Source organism: Ranitomeya imitator, chromosome 8 (genome assembly GCF_032444005.1).
Source record: "Ranitomeya imitator isolate aRanImi1 chromosome 8, aRanImi1.pri, whole genome shotgun sequence".
Lineage (NCBI taxonomy): Eukaryota > Metazoa > Chordata > Amphibia > Anura > Dendrobatidae > Ranitomeya > Ranitomeya imitator.
Window position 1 is genome coordinate 161,200,404 of NC_091289.1, and position 26,465 is coordinate 161,226,868.

Consider the following 26,465-nt stretch of genomic DNA (forward strand, 5'->3'; position numbering starts at 1 on the left):
TTCCTTGATACATATACACACACACACATACATACATTCAGCCTTAAATATATATAGAAGTATCTATAGCTCAAGATCTGGTTTCTTGTAGCTGTGACATCTGCAAGGAGAGTTAGTGAGATCCAGGCTCTGGCTTCTAGTGAGTCTTATCTTATATTTTTATAGGATCAAGCCCTGTTAAGAACACTATTTTCTTCTTAAAGTACCTTTCTTCTCTAGTTTAAACTGTTAAGACCAGGGATGGCGCAGAGTGAAAAAAAAAACACTTAAAAGAGGGATAGTGGATAAATTCCCAACTGCTGGGGGTCCGAGGGCTAAAACCCCTACCGATCCCAAGAGGTCGATTATGCACACTTCAGGTCAATTGACTTTTTGGTGTTACATGCAAAATAAAAACGGCGGCACTGCTCCAGTAATGTCAGCGCTGCTGTTACTGAAGGATGATGTGTCATTGTTGTAGTGTTATGTTCTACTGCAGCAATTGAGCTGCCGCTCATCAGCAGCAGCTTATACTCGCTCATCAGAGTGCACGTTCGCTTTGATGGATTATTGATGAGCCGCAGCCGATATATGACACAACAAATCATGTCACTCAGTGGAACCAGTGGTGCCGACATTGTTGGAATGGCTCCATTATGGGAAATGAGTATGCACTATTTACCGTATATATTATATAGGGTCCTGAATTAATTAAGCAGTGGTTATCCAGTCTTTTTTTATGGAGATCCATTGGAACTGTAGCAAGTTCTCAGAATTGCAATTTAATCTTAAATTCTTCATTAGACAGTAAAATTCTCTTTATGGAGTCTGTTAACTTTGCTCAACCATAACCAGAATAAAATAGCTTTTCCTTCATTGATCATGGACTGGACTTTCTTTGCAGTTCACCATTGACCAGTCTGTTATAATGCTGATTATTGACCATTTTTTTGTTGCATTGGATCTTGTTCTCAAATGAAGGGATTAATGGTAAAAATAACACTTTGATTTTAGTCCCTTGGAGAAAGGTGAGGAATTGGAACATTTCCCAGTGTGTATTTTTGTAAGTAATGCCAATAGTTGATAAAATTTAAATGTTAAAGGAGATTGTGGTTTTGGCACACGACAGTGCCAATATCCTCGTCTTTTTTCTTTGGTGATGTCAGCGCACATAAACAGTATAAATGAGGAGCAGCACCCAGTAGTCATCAGTAGCTTGAAGTGAACTCTCCAATCTGCACCATGAAGAACATTGCCATCTTTTTGCTGGTTGGTCTCGGCCTCTTCAGCAGTGGTAAGATATCTGATAGATTTACTGTAAGCCACTTGTTGATATATTATACATATATTATGCATTAAATTAATATATTAAGGTGCTGAATTAATGACTTTACACTTATAACCACAGAGGAAAATGGGACCATATTTTATTCTTTTTTATTCCCTTTGTATCCCTGAGTAATGTATTTGTTTTAACCCTAGATATATAGTGCTTTTTAGTTTGTGCTAATTTATATGGTGTTTACCAAAACAGCGTGGCTTGCAGGATCCTCTGGGGTGTGTCTTTAGGCTTCTCTGCCTTATTACCCTGTGAGCTACGCCCCCTTGGTAAAGACCATTAAAATTTTAATTAGATAAAAATGGCCATATCTGTCGGCCTATTTATAAAAAAACAAAACTATTGTCAGGGGAGCAGCAGGAATAATATAAGAGCAAAAACTGGTGATTTCTTACATCCATTTGTGGTCTGGAAAGTTATATGTTGATTTCTATCTACCCACTATTTAGTGACATAATTGTTGGCGGCTTGGCTGATTGCTAGGTCTTGTATATTAGTTCATAGCCTTGAACAATGTCACCAGCAAACTGGCAAACACAGAAGAGGGCCCCTGTGCAGGAATGATATATGGGCCCTTTGCAGTCCAATAGCTCCTCATAATGCGGAATTCTACCTGTTTAGGAGGTGGAAATGGGCCCCCTTACCTTGTGGGCCGCTGTGTGGCCGCACAGGTTGCACCAATGATATGTCAGTCCCTGTGCTAGCCTCTGCTTAATTATAGGCAGCTGCTTTGCCTATAGTCCATACTTTACACTGCAGCTTTGCTTATGCAGATAGTTCAGCATGTTAAAATTTCAAGACCACCACAAACCTAACGGACAGTGATGTAACGTAAAGCTTCAGCAAAATTTCCAATAGAGTTCCCACTACCATTTGTTTTTGATAGTATTGGTGTTCTCATGTGGGCCAAGGAGAATAGAGAGTTGATTTTTCTTTAGAACAATTGTAAAAAATTTTGTAAACTACAATCTAACAACTAATATTATCTAGTTAACAATGTATCAGCAAAATATTGTTTTTACAACAACTATTTGTTCAAGCGAGCAAGCATCATATAATGGTTTGTAAGCAGAAATGCGAAAGTTATGAATGTAACAAACTGGCATTTTTTTTGCTCACTATATTTATTAGGTCTTGTAATATATTTTTTTAAATTGTTATTTTTTTCATTTCAGGATACAGCATTGACGTTAACGACGTGGCAGGTTTAGGTATAGACATAAATGATTGTCTAAACGCACTGTTCCAGGTATTTTTTCTTTTAACTCAACTTTAAATAGTGAAACTGAAGCTATAAGGCTATGTTCACACATTTTGTTTTTTCAGCTTCTTTTAATGCAAATTTTCACCTGAGTTTTATAATACCAGCATAGTCTATGAGATTTCAGAATTCTCATGCACACAGCTTGTTTATTTTTTTGTCTTCAGTATTTTGTGCAGAACCTTGGGTTTTACAGAATGGGCATGTTGCTTATTTCAGAGTTTTTTCCGAGTATTTCACCCATTGAAAGCAATGGTGGTGCAAGAAACGCTGAAAAAAAAGCAGGTAGCAATTTTTGCTGCGTTTATGTTGCCAAAACCTGATGAAGTAGAAACAGATTTTTTTTATGCACTGAACTTTATCAGCATGCACAAGAAACAAATGTACCATGATAAAAACACCAAAAGCACAGGGAAAAACGCAACAAAAACTAAGCAAAGCCTGCGTTTTGCTGCAAGTTTCCTACTGCCAAGAGAGCAGGTTTTGCCTGCAGAAAAAAAGCATAAAAAACGCAACGTGTCAATTTTTTTTAATAAAGAAACCCAACTGGAATAACAATTTTTAGCCCAAAATATATGCATTTATGTTTAAAAAAAAGTCCCTAATGTTGAAGCTTGTGCTTTTCTTCAAGGCATAACATTAAAAAATCTCCAAATATGTACTAATTTTACATTACTGTATAAATTACATACTGTAATATTGAACTGTATTATATTAATCTTTGATCATTTTACATTTTAATAGAAAGGACCTGAGCTGCTTACTTCACTCGCTGGCATTGCCTGCAAGAAGCCTGACCAGGTAATTCACTTTATTTCCCACTACACAAGTTGTTAAATATGATGATACAATAATTACAATATAGAACATAATACAGTAATCTACTATATTCCGTGGATTAAACTGTAACTGCAAAGCTCAACTGCTAATGGAAGTCCCAGGTGGACAATGACCCATATGTGTGGGCAGGCTCGGACTGGCCCACAGGAAAACAGGAGAATCCTCCGGTGGGCCACTGTGCAAGAGTGGGCGATCAGTACTTGGCACAATATACTTGAATATATACTTGGCATCTTATTAATTTAACAATCTACTCAGTTTATTATTATATAAATTTGTGATTGAGGATAATGACACATTTGCATGTAGTTGAAAAGTAGGACCCTGGAATTAGTTACTGGTGAGCCCTTGGTACCCCAGTCTGACACTATGTGTGGGTGATATCCATAAATTGGTTGCTGTCCATGTCAATTTTCAGTCACTTTTCTATTATAATGTTAGATTAACACAAGACCTTTTACTGTTTCAATGGCATAATGATGATCTGTGTTCTGCTGCCCGTAACAACCAATCACAACGCATCTTACATTTTTCAAGAGCAGAGTACAAAATCAATGCTGAGTTTTGATAGGTTGATATTTTCGTTTCAACATTTTCATAAGTCACTCCAAATTGGATTTGATTCAAATTTCCTCAAATTTGAGTGAATATGAATATGTGGGAGGTCAAATTGTACAAATCCATCAAAATGATGGCCAGCCAGCTGCCAATTTGCTGAGATAATATGGGCTTGGAAGCCATAAATATGCTCAGTAAGCCCCTCAGTTGTTCTGGTCACCTCAGCTCCTCACCAGTCCTCCAATGGCTTCTCAAGGCACCCATCATCTCCAGTGCCAGTCTCACATTCACCCTTTGCCAGTGTTTCTGACGTTAGGTAAGCTTCAACGCATGTTCTGATGTTATGATGTCTTGACATTCTCTGTCTCACTTGAATGCATCAGACAACACATGAAATGACATCATGACTGATGAAGAGGAGACCGGTGGCGAAGTGGATCAGGTGCCTTTAGAAGCTAGTGGAGGGGTGAGGAGCTGAGGGGTAAGGGGCTATGTATGCTATGTTATTGATTTTTAACCCCTTCCCACCAATATGCTTATTATTCTCCAAGGTTGGGAGACTTCACAGCATAATAAAATTTTTTTCTCTTTTTACAATGTGAATTGAATTTCTTGGCTGAATTTAAGCGAATTTGCTGAATTCAATTTTTATCAAATCACCAATTTAAATACTATATCTTCAATTCAATCATTTAAAACATAGTCTTTATTTCAATCATTAAAAAGTTATATATCAAATTAATTTCAAAATTTTCCCTAAAATATATTATCCGACTCAAGTCTTTTTTGTCTGTATTCAAAGAGGGAAAGGTTTCACCGTAATAGGTTTCTAATATACGTCACTCATACTATAATCACAAGAGCAAGTTAAATCTAGTCTAAATTAGATTTATGAAACACATAATGAATGATCATCGCTAAATAAGTATGAAAATTAGTAATACACAGCAGCATCGATAAATGCTTTAATATTATAGTCTACCTCTAGATATAATTGTACAGTTTGCATGAGATATTACAGCCAGGGTGCACAACCTTTTCTGATCCGATGGTCACAATGTCACATTGAATCACTTTGAAGGGCCAAAATAAAACCTATAAGTGTCTTTCCATCAGAGAGATTTCTGGCAAATCAAAATTAATTGTCTCGTAGATAGGAATCTGAAAACCAGTAAAAGAGGAAGACCATGTGTGAACGTGGTTCTACCCATTGTAAACCTGAATGCCATAAACTACAAGGTGGAGAGCTACAAGTATAGATGGCCAGATGTAGAACTCATATACATCTTTTTGGAGTAACAAAGAGGGGTCAAGGGACCCCATACTCCTAAAATTTGTTTTGCATAAATGACTGCTAACCCTTTTTTTTCATGGAATCTACTGTACATGCAAAAATAGTTGCACGCAGGTCAAGCATTTCTGTAACCAGATGCTTGGGGGCTGCACGGAATGGTATAGTGGACCACATCTGAAGCTTGTGCACCTCTGATTTACATCAAAAGTTAAGCAGATAAATTGCTTGTATTGGCCCTGAGAAAGGTGGCATTCACAATAAATCTCTGGGCGAGGTTGCCATCTTTATGCCCTGAACAGTGGCATTCATACCATAGCTGAAGGGTGCATCCAATGGATCAAAGCCTCATCCATTGCGTGCTCACTAGCTCCTTATTCTGTGTCTTCAGAGAGGACAGCATTCAGGATATAAGCATTATTTTACTTAATGTTTTGATAATATTTTCTTGAGTTTATTGTATCTACTTATAATTACTATGTGTGAATATTAAATTGGACCAATAATAAAATACACAATTGTTCTGATCATGCAATATAAAATAAGAAGAGCATGGACAACAGAAATGCAAGTATTTTAATACATGTTAATAATTGAAATAATAACAGTCTAACAATACCTTGCTTCTTATGGTTGTAGTCTGATATTGAAAAAGTGAAGAAATCAGTCCAAGCCACCACTGACTTTTTGGTAAGATTTGATTTTAAATGACGTGTTCTAAAATACTATAGACTATAGTAGCTAAATTCGAAAATGTGCAACATCATAATTATTTAACTCATTTAATATAAGTGCAGTACTACATTAAATTACCTTATAGCTGGATCAGAAAACTTGACTTAGGCTATGCTCACACGATGCATTTATTTAGCGGATTTTTTATGTGTTATATTATATGAAATAAAAAAATTATTTCTGCAAATTTTCAGCTGCTTTTTACAGTACCAGCAAAGTCTATGAGATTTCAGATATGTTATGCACACAGCTTGGTTTTAGGTCCTCCGTATTTTGTGCAAAACCTTGGGTTTTGCAGAATGGAGCATGTCACTTCTTTCAGCGTTTTTTTCAGCATATTTCACTCATTGCAAGCAATGGTGGTGCAAAAAACGCTGTAGAAACGCTAAAAAGATGCAGGTATCATCAGTTTTTGCTACATTTTTGGTGCCAAAACCTGATGAAGTAGAATCAGATTTTTTGTACCCTAAATTTTATAAGCATGCACAAGAGACAAATGTACCATGACAAAAACACAGGAATAGAACGCACAAAAATGCAGCAAAAAATGCAACAGAGACTAAGCGAAACCTGCTTTTTTGCCACAAGTTTTTTACTGCCAAGAAAGCAGGTTTTGCCTGCTGAAATAAATGCAACAAAAACACAACATGTGATCATAGCCCTAGCCATATTTCTAACATGCAATGAGAGGTCAAAAGTCAACAAATCTCTAGCCAGTCCAAGTAGTCGGTGTGTTTTATCTCAAGCAAAGCCTGATTTAAGTATATATATATATAATTTGCATATTTACATAACATAAATACATATGTAGTAATCCTTTATTTGTCAGACGGCTCAATACTTTTTATTACTTTTACTGTTTATTAACAAATCCATGTATCAAGTTATCTGACAAGTTATGAATTGTTGCACGAGTACAGGATCAGAACAAATATCAGCACATGAATGCAGCGTCAGAACCACCATCAGTACAGAAATACAGCATCACAACCATAATCAGTTCAGTAATACATCACTAGAACCATCATCAGTACATGAACACATTAATAAAGCTACCATAAGTATATGAAAATAGCACCATAATCACCATCAGTACATGAATACATGACCAGTTCCACCATCAGTACATAAACACATCGCCAAACTTAGTACAATGATCAATTGCAATGTCAATTCAGTCCCATATACAATTGTATCACATGAAACTACTACTCCCAGTGTGCTCTAAACAATGGTAAAGAGATACTGGGAGTTATTACCAGCCATTATCAGATGGCAGACCATACAGGAGCCACAGTAGTAATGAGATGTAGTCAGCATCACAAATTAACATTTACATCCAGTTACTGGATGTCTCTTCTGATTGAAGTTGTTCTTTTTATTTTCTTCTACATCTTGTCTAGATGCCATGATGACTTTTTATATCCAAAGCACTTCTCTGAAACCTTACATCTTCTCCGGTCTTCTGTAGCACACACCAACTCGGTACCCTTAAAAATAACAGCATGATTATAATGTTCCTGCATAAAAATAGTTGAAGAGAAGGAATATAAACCAGCTCACCCGTGATGCATAAGCTGAGTTTCGGGAACACGGACCCGCTGTATCCAGGCGTGTAGAATCCAAGAGAAGAAAATGTCCAGCTTCACCGAATCCATGAAAAAAAGTTTTCTTTATTCACAAACTTAAACATGGAGGATACAAACTTCAGCACAAACCATATGGGTAAGAATCTCAATGCGTTTCTGGAGACTAAGCTCCCTTAATCATGACCATTCACGCGTTGAGATTCTTACCCATATGGTTTGTGCTGAAGTTTGTATCCTCCATGTTTAAGTTTGTGAACAAAGAAAACTTTTTTTCACGGATTCAGTGAAGCTAGACATTTTCTTCTCATAAAAATAGTTGCCCTATGTTGTGCCCTTGAATAAATAATTGCCTCCAACTATGCCCCCTGCACAAAATGTGTTCCCCACACTGTCACATTTATTGAACATGGCCTCCACACTGTCTTGTCCTATAAAATATTGCTTGCATACCATCCCCCTTATGAAATATAACTACTACACACTGCCCACCCTAAATTAGCTATAACTGCCAGACTGCCCTTATTAGCTATATTCACCACAATGTCTGCCCTGGTGCTATAACAACTACATTATCCCTATCTTAAGTTTTCTTCCCCAAACTGAGGACTCCCTTTTCACACTGTCCCCTCACACTGTATCCCCCATACAGCTCAGTCTCTATACTGTACCCACTGCTCACTTTTTCCCCTCTGCATGCTATCCCATATACTGTGCCATCATACGTACAGTCCCTCTTTGTTGCTCCCTCTCTATACTGTGCCCCATACTGTCTTCCCATATTGCCAAGTCTCTATAGTGTGACCCCACCTCACACTCCCTCTTCTACATTTTGTCCCCTCCATACTTTGCTATCACGCTGCCCATCCATGCTGCCCCCTCTCTATACTGTGTCCCATACTGTGTCCCCTCACAGTGCCCAGATTCTATATTGTGTCCCATCTCTTACATTTTAACTGCTCTAAATACTATCTACTCCATACTGTGCCCTCATACCATTCTCCCATGCTGACGCCTTTCTACACTGTCTGTCATCTTGTCCTTTCATACTTTCCAGTCGCTATACTATGCCCCTTTCTCACAACTTCCCCCCCATATTGCCCATTTACACTGTCCTTCACACTCCCACCTCTCTATATTGTCCACTCCCACATAGCTTAGTCTCCATACTGTACCCCCTCACACTCACCATCCCCCCAGACTGTCCCTCCCAAAAAAAACCTACCGTTTCTCATGCTCCATTTGTACGCTTAACTTACTGCCATCTTCTACTCCTCTGTAGCTCAGCAGTGACAACAGCAATGTGATCTGATAACCTCATCACGCTGCTCACATTGCATTGACCCTGGAAGTGATCAGAGCTTTGACCGTACTGGTATCTGATGTGAGTGCGATTGAATTCAGGGAGTCGGCCTTTCACATGTTCTATGAGCGAGCTGTCAGTCTAACAACCGGCTCAAAGAATGACCAAATCCCACTGCCGGGGAACGGCAAAATGCCGCCTGGGAGACATCTCAGATGACCACATTGATGACCTTCTAGTTTCACTCCAGTAATAATTGTGCTGAGCTACTCATATTATTCTTGTTTGATTGGTTTATTGCCAAGAGCATAACGTTTGCAATTGCCGCTAACAGTCCTACTTTTCAATAGTGTTTTTGATTGAAATGTTAACAATTCAGTTTTCTTTTTTATAATTTTACAGATTAAAGCAAACTGTTTGCCTGGCGATTTAGTTGGCCTAGACGTAGTAAGTTTTTAATAGTTTTTTCATCAAGGAAAATAATTTGTATTAAAAAGAAAATGTGTTTTTTTACATTGTCATGGCAATTATTTTTTTTTTATAATTGACTATTTGTCCATATAGAATGGAATATCAGCAAGTAGGATAAGGGATAACTTATTGATCAGTGAGAGTCCAATCTTTGAAACACTCATCAATCCCAAAAATGGGGTTCTATATAATTGTGTGGATAGAGGTGCACATGCTCGACCTCCACTTTGTTCATTGTCTCTGAGTTTACTGGAAATAGAGGAGCTGTGTACTTGGCTTTCTCCTAAAGACTCACAGAGACTAATAAAACATGCACACCTCCACTCAATTCAGAAAGGGCTCTCCCATTGTCAGGATTGTTTGGGTATATACACTGATTCCAATGATGTGTCATTTATTGGACTGCTTGCTGTAGTTTTTGGCAAAATCACTGTTTTATCAACAGGACGTGATCAATAGAGGACTAGTAAACCTGCTGCCATGTAGTCCTCTATATTCATAAGCTCTGTATAACCCCAGCAGAGCGGAGCGTGCGGCCGCATAGCAACACATGGAGCCGCACGCTCCGCTCCGAAGTGCCGGCGCCAGAGCTTGCTGTTCATATGCGAGACACGGACGTGTTTCTCGCATGTGTGACTCCGGCCTATCAGTGGTGTGCGCGGAGTTAACCAGGGCTTAATATTCAAAGAAATGGTACATCTGCAGCAGATAAAACTGTGATTTTATTAAAACTGTAGCAAACAGCCTGGTAAGTGATACACTACTGGAATCAGGGTCACTTCTCCTATATTATGGTGCTCTCCAATGGTGTTACAAAAAACTGGTGACAGATTACCTTTAAACTCATTGGAAATGTTGCCCATTCACTTCCCCCGTATTCCAGTCTTCTTCGTCCCCTGATAACTCTTAGAATCTGTCATTATGTGCCCCACAAAAACAGTCTATCAGGCAGAGAGCAACAGTTTTCTAAACAGGAGACTGGTCGCATATAAGATAAGGTTATTTTAGAGGATTTTTTCTATATATACTATCAGAAACTAAAGATGTTTTATGATCTACACTAAGTAATAAAAAGTAGTCCAAGTCCCAATCCAACAAAACGGTAGTTCTATGGTAGCACAACAGATGCTGATGTAAAGGTGCTATTATATGTATCAGTTTTCCACTGACAGCGCAGTTGATAGCATCGTACAAGAGGTGGAAAATTCTTTTTTTTCTAATTAAAGGTTTTTGATTGGTTTTATAACAAAGGTATTCAACAATAAGAAAGCTGTTACAATTAAAGAGCAAGAGTTGTGGACATTTACCGTAAATATAAATTACTCAGCAAGATAGAGCCAAGACATATAATTTAAGAAACTTGGTGACGGTGTGACTAATAGCCAAGTAGTCTTATAAAATCTACAAACTTAAGAGAACAGTGGAGAAGGGATATAACCGGGGTAGGAGAACGATAAAGGATGGGAGACTTAGCCCCCGTCACACATAGCGAGATCGCTAGCGAGATCGCTGCTGAGTCACAAGTTTTGTGACGCAACAGCGATCTCAGTAGCGATCTCGCTATGTGTGACACGTAGCAGCGACCAGGCCCCTGCTGTGAGATCGCTGGTCGTGTCGGAATGGCCTGGACCATTTTTTGATCGTTGAGGTCCCGCTGGGTAGCACACATCGCTGTGTTTGACACCTTACCAACGACCTCTTTGACAGGACGTCCCATTGAATCGTCATGAAATAGCATCGTTCTACAGGTCGCTACAGGTCGCCGCATCGCTACTGCGTCGTCGGGGAGATCGCACTGTTTGACATCTCACCAGCGATCACATAGCGACGCAGCAGCGATCCCTGACAGGTCGTATCGTTGTCGGGATCGCTGTTGCATCGCTAAGTGTGACGGGGCCTTTAGAAGAAGAGGTTTGGAATATGACCATGGGGACTTGTCGAACAATAATCAGGCATACAATGCGCCAAAGTTGACGAGATATCTGAGAATAAAGGTGGATGATGAGATTCGTGGGCAGAATTAGGTGCAAAGGATATAGATTATTTCAGGATATTTTAGTAAGCTGGGCAGGATAGGGTAATTTCCCAGTGAAACCATTTAGATGCTCCTTTCTGCTTGTCTTTGAGCTTCTCCAAACGGTGGGCCGCATCTACAGTTACTCTCAGAACCATTCTCCCATGGAGGGAGGGTCTACAGACTTCCGGTGACAGGGGATTATCGTTTCCACTGTTTGAAGGAGCAGGCGTAACAAGGTTTTCCTGTAGACATATCTGGACTTAGGGAGCATGTATAATAAGATCACTGCTGGAGTATTTAGGAATTATCACTCCTGCCACTTCCTAGATACAAATTCATATTTTCTTTATTTTCCCTGAGCTCTAAAACTACATGACCCTCTCATTAACCTAAGTTGCCATATATTAGAAGCCTAAATTAAAATATTATATATACTGTTCCCACTCTATGTAATCAAAGACTGTTGGTTTTTTTCAGCAAAACGTCGCGGATGATGTACTTGATGAAGTGAACAAAATGTATCTATCTATCGTAAGTTGTGTTTACTATTGCTATAAAACTAACTCAGTAATGTACATAATTACTAGATTAATTCACAGGCGCTAAGACATGGGCATCACTTGATTGGATTACTTCACTCAGCTCATTAATATTTGTGAATGCATTTAAAGGTGTCCAGATTAATAGTGTTTACTACTCACTTTTAAAGGGATTGGCTCCATGGTTCAGGAGTGCACCGCTTTTCTGCATCCCAGTTTCCTGCTTTCCAGGGGGTGGTGCGCTTCTAATGATTGACAGCTTGGACCAGTAACATTGCCATGTTGCTGGTTATCAAACTCTACATTGTCCCATGCTGGAATCAGAGGCCACGTTGTTTCTGCAGCATTCGAGCACAGTGGCACTGGAGGATGATGGATCCGGACAGCTTCAGAACTGTGCTGGCAAGCAGTGGGCAAGAGTGCCCTCTTTTCCTAGAAAATCAACCCCCTCTGATAGACTCCAGAGGTGTCCGGTAACCTAAGCAATAAGCAGTGACCTGTAAAATTAAAAATCCTTCCAATCTTTAAAACGGAAAGGATTTTTAATAAGATATTAATTGTAAAGTTGCTTGTTTCTACAAGCATTTTGAAATTTTACTCATGTAAAGCATTTTAACAATTCTATCTGCCCCTTTAAAACATTTTAACAATTTACACAGTCTAAATAATTTACATCTGTAATTTACTTCCTATTTTCTCCTTGGAGCTCGTGGAACAGACCCTCCCAAGTTTGCATCCTACATTGGATCTATGAGGCCTCATTCATACATCCAATTTTTTCACTTACGTGAAAATTGGATTGATTATTCTGATCAGACACTGATCAGAGTGTGCTATGAGTGTCATCCAATTTTCTCGTACGTGGAGAAATTTAAAAAAATCTATCTATCTGTATTTTTCTATTTCAAGTGTTACAATGGGGTCATGCCAAATGACCAAAGCTAAAGGGAATTTGCCATTGGTTTTATGTTGCCTGAGCAAGGAGCAGCATGAACCTGAGACTGGCTGTGTAATTGCAGTCAGGCATTATTTACTCAGCCTGCATTTTGATAAGCCATCTGGGAACTATAAAGAGAGACAAGACCAGTCTGAAGATGCCCCTGATTGTCTTCTCCCCGCCCTGCTCCAGTACATTGACAGGTCTTTCTCATATGTGTATATAGGGAGGGACCTGTCAATCAACTTGGACAATGAGGGAAGCAGCAGGCCGGGGACCGCACCGGACTAGTCAGATCTCTCCCTTATAGTCTTTGGCTGACGTTTCTGTTGTTTATGAAGCACTATAGTGTTCCGAATCCAGAGTGAAACATACTTTGCTGTTATCATGTCAGGCTCTGATTCTTACTGCCCGTGGTTCAGGTAGAATGAATCTCATGACAGATTCCCTTAGAAAAACAAAATGAAAGAAAGGAATGGGAATTTTTATTAAGCAAAAACATTTGTCTTTTAGTTTACACTTATTTGCTACGCTGATTATATGTGTGATAGTAAAAACGTTATCTTTTCTATACCTCTAGGTCTCTGATCATTTAGAGCCCCTCAAAGTCGTGATGCCTACAGTATGCACACTAGTAAGTTCATTGTCTAATAATTACTTTATCAGGAACTAATAACATACGTTTTACGCTTCTCTCACAATGGATTCAATGTGCATAAATTGTGCTGCTGCTGCGTGGACGCTCCATATTCTGCACAACATTGGAATTTTATAGGAACCAAGTGCGTTGGAAGAATGAATCTAAGTAGTGATCAGACTTTAAACTAATACATGACAAAACAATGTGCTATGAAAAGATCCAGCAAATCGTGAGTCTTGATTACTAGTGAAACCACTATTAGTGTCATACTTCATGCCAGTAACAATTTTCCTATCCACTTTTTGACATTTTTTTTATGGTGCTTCATCCCAAATGAGATGTTCTCCAACAAAAATGGACTGTGTAATGGTAGGATGGATCCCACTGCTCTGCTTCTTATAGATGCAATGCATCCCAATAGCTGCCACATAAGATAAGTCCTACAAAAGGAAGGATAAGGTGTTTTCTAGGAAAGAGCAGTAGCAGCACTAATGGTCACATATTACATGTGATTATGAACATTTCTGTGTAAATCCAAATGCTACCTGCCTGGGACCAGCACTGGCTCTCCACAGTGTTGATATCATGACTACAGAATACATTACCACTGCAGCCAATCACTGAGCTCAGTGATTGGCTGCAGCGTGGATGTGTACTGTAATAGTGATAACAGCAGTACAGTCAAAATACAGAGACCGGAGCATCAGCGAAGACATGGCTCTGGACCCCGGGTAGATGAGTGTCCTCTGATTTCATTATTTTTACGCAGCGCTGGTCATTAAGAGGGTGAACTTGAAAGTGGAAAACCATTTGATAAAATACAAGTTACTCTCAAATTCTTCATCAGCCAGAAAGTTTTAAAAGAGGAACTTCTATTATTCTTCCATTACTAATAATGAACTCACCTTAACAAAATGTAAAATAAATACCTCATGTTATTAAAAATATTGAACTATGTAGTATGTTTCCATATTTTTTCCTGCAGTACTTGTCTCCTACAGTGGATTATTTTCTTTTTATTTTCTTTACAGTTAAGTCCAGCTTTGACATCAAATTGTGTGCATGAGCTCCTCCAGGTAAGAAGGAATTTCTACTGTAATAGTCTGAATTTTACCATGGAATTATAATTTGCTGCAAACGACCATGATCCACATAACTAATTCCATGTATATCCGACCATGTTGTACCCAATGTCCTAGTCATTACATAACATTTTTACTGACTAGACAACCCTTTTAAGACATAACATAACTTAAAGGGAACCTGTCTCCATGGAAAACTCTGTTTTCCTTCAGATATAGGGTTAATCTTTTAGGTAATTAGTGTTACAATGCTCCCTAGCCACCTTAATGAAAGCGCAACTAATGGGAGGAAATTAGCTTATTTCGTCCCAGGAGCCGCTGGCTTTCAGTCATGGGGCATGTACGAAGCGGCTACAGTTATCGCTCACTATTCATTTTACTGTGATTTGCGGCTGTAAGCATGTCCTGGCGTTTTGATTGACAGCTAACGGTGCAGCACATTTGAGCAGAGCAAGCTGTGAGTTGAGAAACCAGCCTCAGCTCACAGTATAATCAGCATGAGCAATGAACCCCATGACTGAAAGCCGGTGGCTCCCAGGAGAAAATTAATTATTTTTTTTTTCCAGGAAGCTGCACTTTTGGATAGGCTAGGGGCACACAACCGTTTTTCTCTTATCTGGGAAACTCAATCCTGTTATGCTAATCACACTCTGGTCAGAGTTTGATCAGAGTGTGATCCAATTTTTTTCTATATGGAGAAGGAAAAACAAAAATTCTTTATCTTCTCTATTCTGTCAGTCCGTGAAAATCAGACCGCACTCGGTTTGTCATCCGAGTGTAGTCCAATTTGTTCCTCAGATCCATACACATGAATGGCTGAGTATGATCTGACAATCAGATGCATCTTGTGCATGCTGCAATTTTTTTCCTCGGACCGACACGCTATTTTTTGTATTTTCTACTAATAAAACAGAAAAATGGCTTAAAATTATTATAGGTCTTTGTTGCTTCATTCTTCTGTGCACGGTGAGAGGTGTCATTCTTAAATCAAATGTTAATGTGAATTTACACAAATGTATAAGGCGACATAATTACATAGGCTGAAACGACCTAGGTCCATCAAGTCCAACCTTTCTCCACCAATTGTGCATTTTGTCACTAAATTAACTATAACCCGCAATGTTATGTGTATCAAGGAAATCATCAAGCCCTTTTTTAAAAGCTGTTAACGATGCAAACTTATCTGCCTTTTCTTCTGCTCTTTCAGACTGTAGGTCACTTGACTGACAAGGTGAATATTTGCAAATACAATGTCATCTATTATAATTTTCCATTTAATGTAATAAATCTTGGCATAGCCAAAAGTTTCAAAAGTTTCTGCACTCGACTGGTCAAGAAAACAAGATTCAAAACAGCAATACAATCACTATGTGCTAAAACTTTTCACAGAGGGAAAAAGTAGAGAACCGTATATAAAAACTCTTGTGTTCTGTCGTTATTCCTACAAGCATTTTAACCTGTTGTTATAATGATTACACCCTTTCATGCAACATAATGTAAAAATGTCCAAACTGTGTGTGTGGAGAAGGACTGAGATGATCGTGGTATTTAAACCATTATTAGGAACTTTGACATTTAAATGGTTACGTAGAAAATCAGGCCCCATTCTGTCACTCCATCAGGTCACCTGATGTTAATGTGGGGTGCAAATTGGGCTGTCGTGATATCTGAAAGGCTTAGTGAAGACACCAAGTTCTGTTTCGATCAAGGCTAAATAGACATTTGCTGACAGCTCAGTATACTACAATACCAAGTATTACAGTGTACTGTAACAAAAAACTAAAAGGCTTAAATTCCCACTGTGAAATCAAGAAGATCCCGGCAATCACATAGGTTTTTTCTTGGTTCCTTTATTCAAAAAAGCTGGCCGGGTTTCAGCACAATGACTGTTAATGATATCTTTGGATGGGCTGAAACGCGTGAGGGCTGGGACCTTCTCGATTCCCCATTAACTACTCTATCCACGTGCCTCACTGGAGCGAGTCTTCGCATTGGCACAGGATGACAGAATTTGGAATCCTTAAATAGTTCTTATAACTGGGTGTATGCAGAGTGTTCTCCATATTTGTTTTCTTTACTTTAAGGGAAGCTATCACCTGAAAGAGACCAATTGTTTAAATCATGTTCTTGTTTTAAAAGTATTAGGAAAAAAATTGGCTTTTTTAATATTTCTCAATCTGTAATAAAAACAAAAACAATATAAAATCTTGCAGTTCATATATTGACCGCTGGGATCTTTTTTAGACTCAGACTTTCCATAGTTTCAGGAAACAGCACATGTATGTACCCTTGAAGGTCAGAACCCGCCCCTATCTTTTGCATTGAAGTGTCTGATGAGCATGTGCAAAAGTAATTGTGAAGGGATGGGAAGCAGGGTCTGCTGTGACATCGCCTATTATGATTGGTGGATCCTGTGTTATCAGCTGTGTACACAGGAGTTACCTGTCTTTCTAATCCTGTCTCTGATGGTAAGGACCATGCTTTTTTTTTAATGAGTTTCCATTGCGTAAAAACACTAAAAACGCATGTGCATTTTTTACCTGTGGATTTTCTGCATCTAATGCAAGTCTATGGGGGAAATCTGCATAGAAAACTCAGCGTACTTGCAAGAGAAATTGACATGTTGCAGATTAGAAAAACACACCAGCGGTCAGTTTATGCTGAGCAAAATAGAAGCACAGTGGCCAGGAGATTTTTATAAATCTCATCATCTTTGCTGGAACTGGAAGACACTGTGTTTTTAGTGAAGCAAAAAAAAGCAGCTTCAAAGAAAGCGCTAAAATCTCATGGTGGGAATGGAGCCTTAATGTTAGAGAACACAACTGTAAAGCTCACGTGAAGCATATACCTGCTAAAATACAGTGCAGACTTTGAGGCTAAGTGACTAATATTTGCATTTTTTGTTTCAGCTTGGAATCAAGTTATTATCGGGTCTTAAATGTCAGGTAATGAAAAAAAATGTGTTCCTTATACTGATTTGGCTTTTATCCTAAGTCATATTGCAAGACTCATTAAAGGGTTGGTTGTGACTTGTAGGATCGCTACTTCCAATAGGTGGCGCTATAGTGTTCAAGTTCTCTTTTTCTCTGAAGAGGCGATTTGCATATTATAGTCCTTATTTTGTCGAATTTCTTACTTGAAAATTATGAACAAGACCAGTAATGTAAATGACACATCGCCATTCTAGGCCACTCGGGGCTGAAGAGGTTTAGTACAAGTGACCCACAGATGAGTCCTCTATTACCTTTTCTTCAATTCGGTTTTCAAGAATATTCTAGCATAATCTTTGACTGACCATAATTCACATCAGAACCACTGGACACATCGCACAAACCATCAATATCCAAGAAGATCAATAAGAAAAACAAATAGTAATTGAAATGAAATCGCTGTCTTAATAAAAAGTCTTATTAACATTCATATTTTGTTTTGTTTTTTCATAGAATACAGACCCGAACAGCATTAATTTAGAAACAGTAAAAAAAGTCTGGGTAAGATTGAAATACAAACATCTATCTCGTTTTAGTATTGGGTTCATAAATACATATTATATATATATATATATATATATATATATATATATATATATATACCGTATATATATATATACACATAAGCACATGAAATGCACAAGATATACATATTATACATGTATATTATAAGTATATGCATATATACAATAGCTTTGGGTTGGTTCACATATATCTAAGCAGTTCTAGTACTGAGGTTCATACAGTATATATATATATATATATATATATATATATATATATATATATATATACAGACATATTTACGCATATGATAAACAGAGTATAGATATACACATTTTATACATATGATATATAATATTTATGATATAATGATATGATGATATTCCTTTATAGGTATATACATATATATATAATGTGCCATGTCAGTAGCTAATTTACTTTTTATGTATACTGTTTAGTCTTACCAATCATCAACTTGCCTAAATGTAGAACATACTAAAATCTTTGCTTTATTTGTGTTTAAGAGTAAACTAGAATGTGGCTTGGGTCAAGCTTTGGATATAAAAGGATTGGTAAGAAACTATAGTTATATACTATAAAAATAGTAAGTGCACTTTGTCTTTGGTACCATGAGTTACTTTCTTTCTTTAACACTCACTGCCAATGTCTGGTGACGGCCAAGAAAACTAAACAAAAAAAAATTCATAAAAGTCCCAGAGATCTCTCCCTTCTTGTCCTTTTCTTGTTCATATTCTGACTTCTATTGCATTAAAATGAAAGCTCTGTTGAACATCTCGCTGTGTACATCCTACTTCATCTATTGACATTTTTCGTCTTTGCACAAGCCTATCTTTGCCTGCTTAAGACGCTGCAGTTCTCTTCTATTTGTACCACTGGCGGACACGGACAGAACAGGATGGGACCTTTGACATCCGACAGTTCAACATAATGCACAATTCCACCTGCTTTGGTAGCGGAAAGGGGTCCCCTTACCTTTAGGGCCCCTGTGTGGCTACACGGGTTGCACCAATGATATGTCCGCTCCTTATGTGTACAATAGAAGACACAGAAATTAAAGCGCTGCATTTTTGATAGAGGAAAATGGCAAGAGATAAATGCTTGAGAAATGCTAGAGAAAAACATTTACGGTATTTCAGGAAAATGCAGAAAATCAAGTGCTAATGCACATTTGACATTTACATAATTGTTTTCTTTTTTATATGTGTATTCAGTATATATGAACATGTTACTTAACCTTCTAAAAAAAAATGATTTGTATCCCAATAATATTTTTCAGGAATTAGTTACTGGTCCAGCCAAGTCTGTTGTCAATAATGTTGTATCGAAAACCGTTAATGAAATTCTGGTAATTAATATCAACATTCCTTATCTACGTTTCCTCTTGGGTCAGTTTCACACATTCGACATTCCCGATCTTATATATGAGACTGCTGAGTGCAGGTCAGTAGCCTGGAAAGCCGGTCTGGACATTGCGGTCCGTTGTTAGACCATGAATGTCAGATGTATGAAACCAGCCTTTGTCTCAGGCCTCGTTCAAACATCTGTTTTTCTCATGTACAAAAAAAATTGGACCAATAATTTTGATCAGAGTTTGACCAGAGTGTCATCTGTTTTTCACATATGAGGATAAAAGAAAAAAGTTTCTCTACCTTTACACCGGTCCGTAAAAATCGGACTGCACTTGGAAGTTATCCGAGTATGGTCCGGTTTTTTTCACGAACCCTTAGACTTGCATTACCGATTTTCATCAAATCAAATTACGGTAAGCATGTCTCCTTGATTTTCCACACACCACTCGGTCTGCGAAAAATCATGGACATATAAAAACCACAGATGGCACTCATACGCTAATATCAGACATACGAACAAGGCCTTAAAAGTATTTCTTATTGAATATGAACGCCAAGCATTATTAATGACAGGTTGCATGAGATCCTAATAATGAATACCTTCATTGTTTTTGTCGCTGCCCAACTAAAGCGCAATGACTTTAAACATTGAAATCAACCATTTTTTCAGATTCTCTATTTGCAGAACTATGGAAGATTTCAGATGTGATATTGGGGATACAGCTACAGTTGTGGCCAAAAGTATTGACACCCCTGCAATTCTGTCAGATAATACTCATTTTCTTGCTGAAAATGATTGCAAACACAAATTCTTTGGTATTATTATCTTCATTTAATTTGTCTTAAATTAAAAAAACACAAAAGAGAATGAAGCAAAAAGCAAAACATTGATCATTTCACACACAACTCCAAAAATGGGCCAGACAAAAGTATTGGCACCCTCAGCCTAATACTTGGTTGCACAACCTTTAGCCTAAATAACTGCGACCAACAGCTTCCGGTAACCATCAATGAGTTTCTTACAATGCTCTGCTGGAATTTTAGACCATTCTTCTTTGGCAAACTGCTCCAGGTCCCTGATATTTGAAGGGTGCCTTCTCCAAACTGCCATTTTTAGATCTCTCCACAGGTGTTCTATGGGATTCAGGTCTGGACTCATTGCTGGCCACCTTAGAAGTCGCCAGTGCTTTCTCTCAAACCATTTTCTAGTGCTTTTTGAAGTGTGTTTTGGGTCATTGTCCTGCTGGAAGACCCATGACCTCTGAGGGAGACCCAGCTTTCTCACACTGGGCCCTACATTATGCTGCAAAATTTGTTGGTAGTCTTCAGACTTCATAATGCCATGCACACGGTCAAGCAGGCCAGTGCCAGAGGCAGCAAAGCAACCCCAAAACATCAGGGAACCTCAGCCATGTTTGACTGTAGGGACTGTGTTCTTTTCTTTGAATGCCTCTTTTTTTTCTCCTGTAAACTCTATGTTGATGCATTTGCTCAAAAAGCTCTATTTTTGTCTCATCTGACCAGAGAACATTCTTCCAAAACGTTTTAGGCTATTTCAGGTAAGTTTTGGCAAACTCCAGCCTGGCTTTTTTATGTCTCGGGGTAAGAAGTGGGGTCTTCCTGGGTCTCCTACCATACAGTCCCTTTTCATTCAGACGCCGATGGATAGTACGGGTTGACACTGTTGTACCCTCGGACTGCAGGGCAGCTTGAACTTGTTTGGATGTTAGTCGAGGTTCTTTATCCAACATCCGCACAATCTTGCGTTGAAATCTCTTGTCAATTTTTCTTTTCCGTCCACATCTAGGGAGGTTACCCACAGTGCCATGGGCTTTAAACTTCTTGATGACACTGCGTACGGTAGACACAGGAACATTCAGGTCTTTGGAGATGGACTTGTAGCCTTGAGATTGCTCTTGCTTCCTCACAATTTGGTTTCTCAAGTCCTCAGACAGTTCTTTGGTCTTCTTTCTTTTCCCAATGCTCAATGTGGTACACACAAGGACACAGGACAGAGGTTGAGTCAACTTTAATCCGTGTCAACTGGCTGCAAGTGTGATTTAGTTATTGCCAACACCTGTTAGGTGCCACAGGTAAGTTACAGGTGCTGTTAAGTACACAAATTAGAGAAGCATCACATGATTTTTCGAACAGTGCCAATACTTTTGTCCACCCCCTTTTTTATGTTTGGTGTGGAATTATATCCAATTTGGCTTTAGGACAATTCTTTTTGTGTTTTTTCATTTAAGACAAATTAAATGAAGATAATAATAACAAAGAATTTGTGTTTGCAATCATTTTCAGGAAGAAACTGACTATTATCTGACAGAATTGCAGGGGTGTCAATACTTTTGGCCACAACTGTATATGAAATTTAGGTTTCAGACTTTTTACATGGTTTGTTTGCTCAATATGATTACAAATATACTTTTTATTTTTAATTTTTACAGAATAATAAGCAACTTGAATCAGTCATGACTGGCGTTACCTGTCTTGTGGTGAGATTAAGAATTCCTATCTTAGTTACTTTTTGTCATTTAGATTTCATGTACTGTTAATTTTATCGTTCTTTTATATTTAACGTTGGATTTGAGAGTTGTCTTCTTTTGAAATTCACTTGAAATAACATATGCTAAGCTAGTAGAAGAAGGGTCCTCTTCCGACCTGTCAGTAAAACTAAAGAAATGAACCGGAGCATAAGGTGGTTTACATAAAACGAATAAGGGCACGTTCACACTGTGGCCATTTAACATGCTTAACCCTAGGATAGAAACAAAATGAGCAAATACCCTGCTGTAAGTAAAGAGTAATACTATATAATAGTAATAGTGTATAAATATCATAGGGTACTTAATAAACATTGTTTTTGAAAAAAGCACAAAAGCGATCCACCCGTGTCAAAGTGAACCCCAATTGTGATGCTAGAAACAGGGGTGTGGTCCCTATTTTTGAGGTAGGCATTTCATTTATATAACTACCAATGACTGGGTGCCTGAACAGTCAGACCTCAGACCTCTGCCCCTATCTACATTGAGGTCGTTTGACACAAGGTGAGGTTTTAACACTAGAGGATAGGACCATCCCGATTGGGTTCACCTTGTCGCGGTGGGATGGCTTTTACAGTTTTTTTCTATCAAAAGCAGTGTTTACTAAGTATCCTATGTTATTTATATGTAGAATTACTGCTTGCTAACAACTGGGATATGCTCATTTTGTTTCTATCTTAGATTTTATCTCATATACTTCTATCAGTATTGTATCAGGTTGAAGAGCCTGTACTTGCTTTGAAAATGCATGCAACGCATTTAATTTTGTCACTCGCTCATTTCCATAATGTAAATACAGTTACTTTCCATCTTCATGCACGATTAATGTTTTGATGTCAAAATCTTCAAAGTTCTATGTGGCAATTAAACTGCTAATTTAGACAAGTGTCTTGTAAGCTGCCTCTAGTTGGCCACTCAGTAGCCCTTTGTCTTAGCTTTTGAAATGATGGACTGTATGTATGGAGGCGCTCTATCAGCGACACTGTTTGGGGGCAGTCTTTAACTTGTAATGCAAATCCAACACTAGATATATAAATTAACATGGTATAAGGCTGGGGTCACACTTGCGAGTTCAATGTGAGAAACTCGCATCAATTCCCGGCACTGCCGCCATCACTCGGGACCGGAGTTTGCAGCTGCATGTATTTCTATGCAGCCGCATGCTCCGGTCCGAACCGCCGGCGGCAGTGCCGGGACTTGATGCGAGACACTCACGCGAGTTTTTCGCATTGAACTCGCAAGTGTGACTCCGGCCTAAGAAATGAAATGTTTCAAAGAACTGCCATACAATATCATTGTAAAATACTAAAAAATGTTTTGGAATTAGTGTTGGATGCAGTGAAGGTAATTTATGTCATTTTTTTTCCATCGCTCACATAAATCATATTGAAATATATCTATTTTTTTCTCTTTCCGAACAGAATAACGTACTCGGGGTGGTCAAATTGTAGCCATTTAAGAGAAAATTTAAAAAAGAAATGTAAGTATTAAAGCATCAAATGAAAATAGGTCTTTGACATGAGAACAAGGAGTGTTGCTAGTTGTGTTTGAAAGAGGTCTCAATGCTAAAAGTCGTTCAGCGATGTCTGAAAAGGCACTGTCAGCTTTATTCCACCGTCCTCAGAAAGTTGAGTGCAAGTAATATAATGTCTATGACCAACATACACCTTTATCAGGGAAGTGTCGGGGGTCTTAGCCTCCACACTCTTACCCTAAGCTCAACTTCTGACATGACTTTATGAAATGTGATATTTTTAGAATTATGGCTGCCCTCCAAAAATGGGTCGCTCTTCCCCTCAAATGAGAGACATATAACGTGGAACTGTCAGTCAGGAGTTTAAAAGTGGCCAGTATTTTTCTTTCTTTTTATATCTACTACTCCTCTAAATATTCCTTTGTTGTCTTCTTTTAAATCCACCATACGTTTCCAGAGATATAAATAAGGATTTTATTTTGTGCTAATTTTTATGATACTTACCCCCCTTTGCTCATTGGGTAATAATGCAGAGCAGCCTAAGGTCACACCCTAGAGCAGTGGTCCCCAACTCCAGTCCTCAAGAGCCACCAACAGGTCATGTTTTCAGGATTTCCTTAGTATTGCCCAGGTGATAATTGCATCACCTTCACAGGCAATAATTCCATCACCTCTAATATACTAAGGAAATCCTGAAAACATGACCTGTTGGTGACTCTTGAGGACTGGAGTTGGGGAACACTGCCCTAGAGGATCCTGTCAGCCACACCCCCTTTTCAAGACCATTAAATTGACCTTTAAATAAAAAGGCCTGTATCGTTAAAAAATATATGGCAGATATTATCAAACCAAAGATATATTCAGGACAGGGAAATTGAAATAAGAACAAAAACTTGCCAAATAGGTCTTCTTCAACCACGAGGATCCCTAATAACTTTTTTTGTCATGGGATTTTTCAGTGTGAAAAGACATAAACTTCTTTTTTTTCATCCTCCTTTATCATCTCCCAACCTTTTCTAAGAGGTCTAAGACTTTCTATTTTTTTTACTATTATTATTTATGTAGCTAAAATATATTTTGCATTTTTTCATAATTTCTTTAGCAAAGAATCTCTCCATTTCACGTTGAATTTTCTTGGTTGTTTTTTCACTTTTTTTGTTTCTTTTATTTCCTCACCACTGCTTTCTTGCTTTACTATTTGTATCCCTTTTTTGTCACTTATTATACAGTTACAATTTAAATTTAACCACATTGGTTTTCTACTGTTTTTATCTTGTTTGTTTACATAAGATAAATAATAATGATAAAAAAAATGTGACATATCTTTTTTCTTAACATTACAGGCATCAAAATCAATGAAGGATGCAAAGAAAATCTTCACTTTCAAATCAACGACTATCTTTAGATTACCTTTCAGCATAAAAAAGTATAAAAAAAAATAACCTTACCTAATCTTTCCTCACTGTTATACCCCTGGAATGATTACCAGATAAATCTACTGCAAACCAATATCCTGTGTGTGTGTTTTATTTTTCATACTTAAAAGCCTTAGTATAAATACTCAAGGAATCTGTAGCTGGTTGGGGTCAAAAGGTCTGAATTTTTGTACTTACAAAACAGCAAATGTGGATGCATGGATAGGGGAAATAAACTTTAGGATCGAGGCTGTCATCAACTAAATGTAGGCTAGAAAAAAACATGATGTGCATATAGTTTCCTACCAAGGCAGTTAAAAATATGACATCTTACTAATAATTATAGACATTAGAATTTGTGATACATTACAGATAGATTAAAGGGAATCTATCACCAGGTTTTTGTTATGTAATCCGAGTTCAGCAAGATGTAGGGGCAGTCTCCCTGATTCCAGTGATGTGTCAGTTACTAGTCTGTGTTTTACTGTTTCAATAAAATTAGTGTTTTATCAGCAGGAGATTATAACTACAGGACTAGACGTACTCGTGCCTCCTGGTCCATCCACACCTCCACAACTGATTAGCAGCTTTTTGTCAATATACAGTGTACACAAAAAGCTGCCAATCTGTGGTGTGCGCAGGGTTATAGAAAGCTCAGCAATCAGAGCTCTGCTAGATCTGCAGCAGAGAAAACTGTGATTCTATCACAACTTCTGAAGCCAGTAAACTAGATACATCACCGGAATCAGGGTCTCTGGCCCTACATCATGATGCTGTCAGATTACATAGCAAATACTTGTAGACAGATTCCCTTTAAATATTTTTGGTGTAAATTTGGTTCGATCTTAAGCCGATACATCTATCTAAGATTAGAACACATGCACTACTGTATAGTTTTAGAAATCTACAAGGTTGTCCCATAGACCGGTTCACAGAATACTCCATAGAATATTTGATAAATATATGATCAGTGGGTGTCTGATTGGTGGGATCCCTAACAATCGCAAGAAGGGGCTCACAAAGTCCCCTTAGTGATTGGAATCAATGTCACTTGGAGTGCCCTTGGTATCCATTGGATGGAGGTGCAAGTAAATTGAAGATGAATTGGGAGCTAGGGAGAGATTTCATAGTGGCCCTAGGGTTGCAGCTCAAATAGTGCATCAAACCATTTTTGTCTTTGGGTTTAGAGTAGACTATACATCAGTGGTGAAGATACCCTGTGTATTTTTCATTGAGTATCAAGGTTCAATTAGCTGTGAAGATGGTGGGGTCTTACACTGGAGTGAAGAAAGACACGAAAGATAGAAGGGAATCCTCTGAACTTGGGATGGGCAATTTATTTTCTCAAGGGGCCACATGACAGACCGTGATTGTTGTGGAGGACCAAACTAACCATCCAAACTAAATTCTGTTCATTATTATTGTTTATACTAATTTTTATTACTTAATATTAAGCAGAATTAAGTATGCATACTGTTTTTTTTATCATGTTTATAATCATACTGCTTTGGTTATTCAGACCTTGTACCTTGATGAACAGCTTCCAACACAATTTACTACATCCATAATCCCCCACACAGCTCTGAAC

General features: G+C 38.1%; 1 protein-coding gene across 1 annotated transcript; it reads left to right on the forward strand.

Moving 5' to 3' along the window:
• The first annotated feature begins 1,126 nt into the window (after positions 1 to 1,126).
• On the forward strand, positions 1,127 to 24,971 carry LOC138648190 (uncharacterized). The gene is made up of 16 exons (XM_069737699.1): positions 1,127 to 1,273; positions 2,494 to 2,567; positions 3,324 to 3,380; positions 5,908 to 5,958; positions 9,295 to 9,339; positions 11,858 to 11,911; positions 13,437 to 13,490; positions 14,528 to 14,572; positions 15,786 to 15,809; positions 17,488 to 17,523; positions 18,022 to 18,069; positions 18,597 to 18,644; positions 19,370 to 19,438; positions 21,893 to 21,940; positions 23,410 to 23,468; positions 24,806 to 24,971. The coding sequence occupies exons 1-15, from the start codon at positions 1,222 to 1,224 to the stop codon at positions 23,437 to 23,439; spliced, it is 735 nt and encodes a 244-aa protein (XP_069593800.1). The 5' UTR covers positions 1,127 to 1,221; the 3' UTR covers positions 23,440 to 23,468; positions 24,806 to 24,971.
• The last annotated feature ends 1,494 nt before the right edge of the window (positions 24,972 to 26,465 follow it).